We start from the raw sequence: 10,010 nt of genomic DNA, 5'->3' as shown, positions 1-10,010 counted from the left end.
AATAAGTAAAGCTTGTTTTTAAGAAATATTTGTATTCAGTTACGCTAGTCTGATAACGATTTCACAATTAAATAGTACGATACATCTACGCTGTTTATGGAAATATTTTCATACAATTTGTCAACCATATCATTGCTCTTGTATTTCTGAATTTGGATTGAATTTTGTCAAGAACCGTTATATACTTAACGAATTGAGTCGAAGGTGCACTGCATGACTTGTGTACGTATATGTTTGTTTACTGCTATTTTAATTTTCATTGATATTGCTCTCGTGAGTTGTTTCTGTAACAATTTGGATACAATAACACCTTATTTCATTGCGTGAGAGAGGAAAACGCTCTTTAAGTGATATCTTTAAAGAGATTGCCCTACATTAACAAGTTAATTTGTCTGAATTTGTACTCCTTTGGAGTTGAACGTTACTGTAAGGAATTTAAATGTAAAGAATTTCACATTTCTGAGTACTGTAAAAGATTTAACATTCCCGAGTAATCTGAGTTAACATTAACTGTTACGTGATCTGGGTATAAGGCACAAATATTGTCAACTGATTTGATCTGACAATTTCCATTTTTTTACATTTCTGTAAACTTCTTTATACACATTTTACTGCTAAGTGAAAGTGACTTGGAAACCATATCCAACTGTCAGGGTTTATTTGTGTATATTGAATTTTAACAACTTTTCGGGCTTAAACCATGTCATCTCAAAGATTTATTTTCTTTTCGGACCAGCTGGTCACTTTCTGTGCAAACTTTACAACCATCGACGTAGCAGATCACACGAGCTCTAGTCTTCAAGTTGAGCTAGATGATTTAGAACGTCGGTGGATTATTTTGACTCAGGTTTATGAGACCGAAATGACTACAAATGAGAAAATCTCGGCCACTGAAAGGGAGATCCACTCCAAATTCAATGAATCATGTAAGTCGTACAAGGCATGTAAGACCTCTATACTGGACTTAATGGGAATTGAGCGGAGAAAAATGGAAATGTCTTCGCAATCTGTTGAGCGGAGGGAAATATCACCTTCCGAAGAAACTGGGTTTTCCGTGAAGGTTCCTCCTTGCGACACTGAAATTTTCAGCGGCGGATATGACAACTGGCCTAGCTTCAGAGACATGTTCTCTGCTATTTATATGAAACATCCGAAGCTGTCAGCCGCCCAAAAACTATTCCATTTGAGGTCGAAAACTCGCGGTGAGGCTAATCGAATTGTCAAACAGTTTGCCCTTACTGATGATAATTTCAGCCTAGCATGGGATGCACTCCGACATCGTTATGAGAACAAACGGATTCTCATTAACCATCAACTGAGAAGAATTTTTGAGACTGAACGTGTAACATCGGAGAAAGGAAAGGCTTTGCGAAACCTCCAATACACGATAAATAACTGTATTTCGGTTCTAAAGACTTACAATATTTCAGTAATGTCCTGGGATCCTATTTTAGTTTACTGGGTTTCATCAAGACTTCCCGATGAAACATTAACGGCCTGGGAGAATTCACTGACTGACCATAAGAAAATGCCTTCATGGAGTCAATTGGATGAATTTATTTCAAATCGGCTCGATATGTTGGAATCCATTTCCGATATGAGGAAGCCGTCTGGTCCTCAACCTGTTACGCAAAAATCTCAGACTTATTACACTAGAACTGAACAGAAGTATAAACCCTGTAAAGTTTGTAAGCAGAACCACACCATTCGCGCTTGTTCTAAATTTAAGAATTGGTCTTTTCAACAAAAGCGAAAATTCGTAACTGATAATGAACTGTGTGAAAACTGCTTGGGTTATGGTCACCTTTCTGAAGACTGTCAAAGTGATAATGTGTGTCAGAAGTGTAGACAACGGCATCATACATTACTGCATCCTGATTCGGCGCAGGCTCGAAGCCAACAGGCGCCACGAACTAATGTTACAACTTTTCATGTAGAAACTGAATATGAGAATGAGCCCTCTACGTCGGCTGCTGCTTATTCTGAAATGACCCCAAATGTCCAATCAAATTTTCTTAATTCTGGGGAAGGAACAATCTTGCCCACCGCTTTAGTTGACTTGGAGCATTTGGGAATGAATATTACTGTTAGGGTCTTTATAGACCAAGGCTCTCAGGAGTCGTTCATTTCAAACAGATTGGTAAAACAATTTGGAATTCCTACCAAGAAATCCTTTACGAGGATATCTGGCCTTGGCGGCACTACCTTGGAAAATTCTTCAAGAGTTTGCCATATTGTTCTGAAATCTCGCAAAACTGACTTTAAAGTACACACTTCTGCTTTAGTAGTTTCTAACTTGAAACATTTGATGCCAAGTTCACCAACCAACATTTCTAACTGGAATGAATTGAACCGCTTTGATCTAGCTGATCCAAATTTCTATAAACCTGGTCCTATAGATATGCTGTTGGGAAGCGACATTTTTCCTTCCATCATAAAATCTGGTGTAGGGAAAAACGTAGCTGGAAGTCTTTTGGCTCAAAATACTGAATTTGGTTGGATCATAAGTGGGCCCCCAAAACCTCGAACTGTTTCAACATTTGCATCTTGGGTGAACTCCAATGAAACATTAAATGAGGACATTCGAAAGTTTTGGGAATTGGAAGAAGTTCCCACGTCGCGACCACTTTCTGATAATGACAACTGGTGTGAAGACTTCTACGTTAAAACTACCAGTCGTTTACCAAATGGTCGATATGTTGTGAGATTACCATTTCGGCAAGATTTACCTTCTGAAATAGCGCTCGGTTCTTCCAGACGAGCTGCTATGGGTCAATTCCTACGCATGGAAAAAACTTTGCAGAAATCGCCTGAATTATCTGTAGAGTATAACAAAGTTTTGTCTGAGTATCTTGAATTAGATCATATGGAGCCCACTTCAAGTTTTGAAGTCTCTAAGAATTCAAAATACTTTTCATTTTATTTACCACACCATGCTGTAGTGAAACCTGAGCGAGCCTCCACTAAGGTTAGAGTGGTATTTAATGCGTCAAAGAAAACCACTACTGGAGTTTCTTTGAACGATATCCTGCATACTGGACCCATTCTTCAAAACGATCTGATGAATGTTGTTTTACGATGGCGTTTTTTTAGATACGTTTTTAATGGTGACATCCAGAAGATGTACCGCCAAATATACGTTCATCCTGATGATAGACAATTTCAGCGAATATTGTTTAGAAATTTGTCGACTGAAACAATAAGCGATTACTGTTTGAAAACTGTAACCTTTGGAGTAAACTGTGCTCCATATTTAGCGATCAGAACGCTCCTTCAATTGAGCGAAGACGCTAAAGATACTCATCCAACTGCCTCATCCATATTGCAACACCAGATATATGTCGACGATGTTCTCTCTGGTGGTCATTCAATCGCTGAAACAAAATATTACTTGTTACAACTGATCGATTTATTGAATTCAGCTGGGTTTCCTCTTAGAAAAATTACGGCAAATAACCCTGATATTCTGCAACACTTGGCCCCCGAGGATCTTCTAAACGAAGATTTTTTAAAACTAGAGGACACAAGTGATACCAAAACATTGGGCATTCGATGGAATGCAATGACTGATTCGTTTTACTATAAGGTATCGAATATTACTATTCCTCCTGGCCCGCTAACTAAAAGAAAGATCTTGTCAATAGTCGCAAAAATTTTCGATCCTGCAGGTTGGTTATCACCAATAATTGTTGCAGCGAAAATGTTGCTTCAACAATTATGGATCGACGGGACTGACTGGGACGAGGAGATCAAATCCCACTCGTTCGAGAAATGGAACTGCTTTATTCTGAATTTTCCTGATATTGAGTCAATTAAAATTCCACGATGGCTCAATTATTCACCCGACAGACAAATTGAAATGCACGGATTCTGTGATGCTTCTGAGAAAGCATACTGTGCCTGTTTATATATCTGTACCATTTCTTCCGAAAATACCAGAACAACTCATTTGCTTGCTGCGAAAAGCAAAGTTGCCCCTTTAAAAACTGTGAGTTTACCCAGACTTGAATTATGCGCGGCTGCTCTTTTATCGAAACTGCTTAAATCTGTTTGCCAGAATATGAGCTTACGTGTTTCAGACATTTATCTCTGGTCTGACTCAACTATAACATTGGCGTGGTTAGATAAGCCACCTTTTTACTGGAAAACTTTTGTCGCCAATAAAATTACAGAAATTCTTGATAACATTGGGAATGCAACTTGGAGGCATGTCCCAACAAATGAAAATCCTGCCGATCTTGGTACTCGGGGATGTACAGCTTCGGAACTGAGTACAAATTCACTGTGGTGGCATGGCCCTGAATGGCTGTTCAAATCTGCTAAATTCTGGCCAAAATCTACCACGTTCAAAGAACCTGTATTGGAGCGAAAAATAAACAATTTTCATACTGATACACAATTGGAAGATATATTAGATCGTTTTTCATCCTTTCCAAGAGCCTTGCGAGTCTTATGCTTCATTTATCGTTTTATAAACAAATGCAAAAGAAAACCTTGTCCTACTGATTTCATTACTCATGAGGAAATCTTGTCTGTTAAATACAAGCTGGTTCGTTTGGCTCAACAAAAATATTATTCTTCTGAATACCAATCACTGGAAAATAATTTACCAATAAGTTCAAAAAGTCGCTTACTGACATTGAACCCAGCACTGGATGATAATAAACTATTGCGAGTGAATGGTCGGTTGGGTAATTCAGATCTGAGTTATAACGAACGCCATCCGATCATCTTGCCTGAAAAATCACGTTTCTGTAAATTATTTATTGATTTTACACACAAAATGCTGTTACATGCTGAACATCAGGTTATGTTGCGCTCAATTCGGCAGGAGTTCTATGTTATACGTCTAAAAAATGCGATCAGAGGTTGTATAAGACAATGCCGTATCTGTACTATATATAAGCATCGTATAAGAACTCAAATAATGGCATCCCTCCCAACTGAAAGATGTACATTTTCTTTGCCCTTTACGCACACAGGCATAGATTTTGCAGGACCTTTCGAGTTGAAATCCTCAAAACTTAGAAATGCTAAACTGATAAAAGGGTATGCTGCCATATTTGTGTGTCTTTCCACTCGAGCCGTCCACCTGGAAACCTGTTCAGAGTTGACAACTGATGCTTTCTTATCCACCTTTAGTCGTTTTGTTGGTCGCAGAGGATTCCCGAATAAAGTGTTTTCCGACAATGGAACTAATTTTGTGGGTGCTAGTCGGGCATTAACGGCTGAGTTCAAAATATTTCTGAAGAATGTCCAGAAATCTGTCTCTGATAAATATAATTTACATGGTTTCTCGTGGCAATTCATTCCTCCGCATTCCCCACATATGGGGGGCCTGTGGGAAGCAGCAGTAAAGAGCATGAAGACTCATTTACGCAAAGTGGCCTCCAACTTTAAGTTTACGTTTGAAGAATTCTCCACTCTTCTTGTTCGTATCGAAAGTGTTCTGAATTCTCGGCCACTTTCACCAATGAGTGAGAATCCAACTGATTTAGTGCCCATCACTCCTGGTCATTTACTGAGAGGAGCTGCTTTAGTCGCTGCCCCTGAAGAATATTCTGGGAATCTGACATTACTAAATAGATGGCAAAGATTGAAAGCATTGCAAATGCAATTTGCGAAGCGCTGGAAGACTGAATACATTTGTGAGCTCCAAAGGAGATACAAATGGAAATCTGTTCAACAGAATCTGAAGCCTAATGACTTTGTGGTAATCAAAGAAGACAACCTTCCTCCTAACGAATGGTGTTTAGGCAGAGTGATAAAAGTCTTCAAAGGATCAGACAGTAATGTACGCGTTGCCGAAATACGCACTCAAAACGGCATTCTGACACGTCCTTTAATCAAACTGTGCATACTTCCAATTGATCAACCTTAGCTTCTTTCACAACCGTTCACATACCTAATGAATCTTACCATTTCAGCTTAAACTCTAGTACACCAATGTGCCGCATTTGTAAGAAGCGTCACTTTATCAAACACTGCCCGCAGTTTCAAAGGATGTCTGCTGCTGAACGTCGGAATATTATTAGAGAAAAAGGATTCTGCTTTAACTGTCTGTGCACAGCCCATCAAAGGAACTTTTGTCCATCACGGAGCAAATGTTTAGTTTGCAACAAAAACCACCACACGATGGTTCATGTGGATAATACTCAACAACAGACTTCCCAAAACTCTTCTAATGTTTCCCGATCAAGATCCTTGAGAAGTGCTCGAAACCTAACCATGAGTCGCAGATGTAATAACAACAGTATTCGTCCACCAAGAAGTTCCAGTGTACCTCATCGACGTCAAAAGTACCTTCATGAAAGACTGAGCCGCCGCTTATCCTCCCATGTATTTGTACCTACGGCACTTGCTCGCGTTGTCACATCCAAGGGACCATCGAAAGTTCGGCTTCTTATGAGCAGCGGAGAGGCTCAGACTGTTGTCTTGAAAAAATGTGTTACTCGTTTAAATCTAAGTACTACCATTCGAGATCATAAAGAGTACTGTACGATCAACTTGGAATCTTACCACGATCCGCAAGTAAAAATCCAAATTATAGCCTTGGTTAAACCTCAGTTCAACACCACTTTACCAAAACCCACGTCAGAGCCTTCATTGAGGACGATTTTCGATCATATTACCGATCTTGCTGACCCTCACTTTTTCAATCCAACTAACATTGAAATAATCATAGCGAACGATCAACTGTCTGGGATATTAAGACCTGGAATGATTCAAACGTCATCACAGATGCCAATTCTTCAAAGCAGTATTTTTGGCTGGACTGTTTCAGGATCATGTCGTTACTAACATTGCAATCCTGCAAGGCGGGCGGCATGTTAAACCCAGTTTAACAGTTGCGTTTTTTTTGTCCTTTCTATCTAAATGTAGAAATAATTTTATGAATTAATGAATTGAAATCCACTTGTATATTTCTGAATTAACTAACTTTAAGCTTAACGTATTCCTCAATATTAATTTGAATTTGTTCATATTGGCAATGCTGTAAGCCCTTCAACCAAGAAAAGCTTTATTTATTAGTACTATAAGCCTATTTGTCTCGCTTCAACTTTCTTTTTAACTCCCTTTTTTTCTAAACTCTAATGGTTAATTGTACGCTTACATGGTTCTATTCGTTCACTTTGAATTCTGTCCTCCAGCCGGTAAGCAGCTCAACACACCAATAAATTGTACATTATATGAAATCTGAAACCTGCCATTCTTTTCTTTTGTTCTTGTTTCTTTATTGGTATCTTTTACATTTTCCTGAGCTGAACTAAATTACATACAGTCCACTTGCAGAAGGTCGATCAGGAAATTGTACAATATATATATATATATATATATATATATATATATATATATATATATATATATATATATATATATATATATATATATATATATATATATATATATATATATATATATATATATATATATATATATATATATATATATATATATATATATATATATATATATATATATATATATATATATATATATTCTGGGTCGTGGTGAAATTCTGAGTCGATCTAAGCGTGTCCGTCCGTCCGCTTGTTGAAATCATGCTAACTTCCGAACGAAACTTGAAACTTGGCACTAGTAGTTGTTATTGATGTAGGTCGGATGGTATTGCAAATTGCCATATCGGATCACTTTTACGTATAGGCCCCATATAAACGGGCCCCCAGAAATGCCTTGCGGAGCCTATAAGAGAAGCAAATTGCATCCCATCTGGCTGAAATTTAGTACATGGTGTTAGTATATGGTCTCTAACCAACATGCAAAAATTGGTTCATATTGGCCCATAATTATATATAGCACCCATATAAACCGATCCCATGACTTGGCTTGCGGATCCTCTAACAGAATCATATTTCATCCGATCTGGCTGCAATTTGGTACATGGTGTAAGTATATGGTATCCAAAAACTAAGCAAAAATTGGTCCATATAGCCCCCATATAAACCGATCCCCAGATTTAGATTGCGGAGCCTCAAAAAGAAGCAAATTTCATCCTATCCAGCTGATATTTGGTACATGGTGTTGGTATGTGGTCTCTAATTACCATGCAGAAATTGGTCAATATCGGTCCATAATTATATATAGCCCTCATATATACCCATCCCCATATTTGATCTCCGGAGCCTATTGGAGGAGCAAAATTCATCCGATCCGGTTGAAACTTATATATTCTGGGTCGTAGTGAAATTCTGAGTCTATCTGAGCATGTCCGTTCGTCCGTCCGTCTGTTGAAATCACGCTAACTTACGAAAGAAACAATCTATCGACTTGAAACTTGGCACAAGTAGTTGTTATTGATGTAGGTCGGATGGTATTGCAAATGGGCCATATGGGTCCACTTTTACGTATAGCCCCCATATGAACCGATCCCCCGATTTGGCTTGCGGAGCCTCAAAGAGAAGCAAATTTCATCCGATACGGCTGAAATTTGGTACATGGTGTAAATATATGGTCTCTAAAAACCATCCAAAAATTGGTCCACATCGGTCAATAATTATATATAGCCCCGATATAAACCGATCCCCAGATTTGGCTTGCGGATTCTCTAAGAGAGGCAAATTTCATCCGATCCGGTGTTAGTATATGGTCTCTAATGACCATGCAAAAATTGGTCTACATCGGTCCATATTTATATATAGCCCCCATATAAACCGATCACCAGATTTGACCTCCGGAGCCTATTGGAAGACCAAAATTGATCGGATTCGGTTGAAATTTCGTACGTGATGTTAATATATGGTATCCAACACCATGCAGGAATTGGTTCATATCAGTCCATAATTATATATAGCCCCCACATAAACCGATCCCCAGATTTGACCTCCGGTGCCTTTTGGAAAAGCAAAATTCATCCGAAATGGTTGAAATTTGGTACGTGGTGGTAGTATATGATATTTAACTATCATGCCAAAAGTGGTCCATATCAGTCCATAATCATATATAGCCCTCCATATAAACCGATCCCGAGATTTGGTTTTGGAGGCTCTTGGAAGAGCAAATTTAATCCGAGTCAGTTGAAATTTGGTACATTGTGCTAGTATATGGCCGTTAACAATCATGCCTAACTAGGTCCATATCGGTCTATAGTTATATATAGCCCTCAGATAAATCGATCCCCAAAAATTGGTCCATATTAAGCTCGTAATTATAGCCCCCATATAAGCGACCCCCATATCTAAATTCTGGCCCTCTACGTGCCGTGCAAAAAGTCCATATCGATTCGTATTTATTTGTAAACTTAACTATACATAACTTTTTTGTCTAATATATACCACTTATGGACTAACTCACAATTTAGAAAACGACGTTAAGAAATTTTAAGATACCACAATCCAAGTAATTCGATTGTGGTTGACAGTCTTTCGTAAAAGTTTCTACGCAATCCATGGTGGAGGGTACATAAGATTCGGCCTGGTCGAACTTACGGCCGTATATACTTATTTTGTTTAATATATACCCCGTATGGACTAACTTACAATTGAGAACATGGTGTTAAGAAGTTTTAACCCTGGACAGTCATCCTTCGTCAAAATGACGACGCGCAATTTCATTTTCGATTTAAAATGCATTTTAGTCGTTTGGGAAATCATAAATTTAAGTTATACTAATTCAACCATTTTACGAATTTTTGTTTTATACTAATTAAAAACAAATTGAACAAGAAAATAAACACAATTTTGGTTCTCATTTTTGCTTACGATGTAAATTATAGCGTCTTGAAATAAGCCGTAGTCAAAATGACGAAGGATGACGTTAGTGTATAAAAAATAAGGATGACTTTCCAGGGTTAAGATACTTTGCCATCGGCAAGTTTTACCGCAACGCAAGTAGTTCGATTGTGGATGACAGTCTTTAGTACAAGTTTCTGTGCAATCCATGGTGGAGGGTACTTAAGATTCGGCCTGGCCGAACTTACGGCCGAGTATACTTTTTTCAATCAATAAATTAATTAATACAATTAACTTTTTATTCAAGATAGAAACCTTAAG

General features: G+C 38.1%; 1 protein-coding gene across 1 annotated transcript; it reads left to right on the top strand.

The window, feature by feature from the left end:
* The first annotated feature begins 700 nt into the window (after window positions 1–700).
* On the top strand, window positions 701–5,881 carry LOC142231087 (uncharacterized). The gene has a single exon (XM_075301705.1). It carries the CDS (start codon window positions 701–703, stop codon window positions 5,879–5,881), a length of 5,181 nt encoding a protein of 1,726 aa, XP_075157820.1.
* The last annotated feature ends 4,129 nt before the right edge of the window (window positions 5,882–10,010 follow it).

This window comes from Haematobia irritans, chromosome 3, assembly GCF_050003625.1.
Source record: "Haematobia irritans isolate KBUSLIRL chromosome 3, ASM5000362v1, whole genome shotgun sequence".
Classification (NCBI taxonomy): Eukaryota; Metazoa; Arthropoda; class Insecta; order Diptera; family Muscidae; genus Haematobia; species Haematobia irritans.
This window is presented reverse-complemented; position numbering and strand designations above follow the sequence as displayed.

Bases quoted from the DNA above. Each gene is read 5' to 3' on its own strand.
- LOC142231087 (XM_075301705.1), top strand. From the start codon at position 701: ATGTCATCTCAAAGATTTATTTTCTTTTCGGACCAGCTGGTCACTTTC.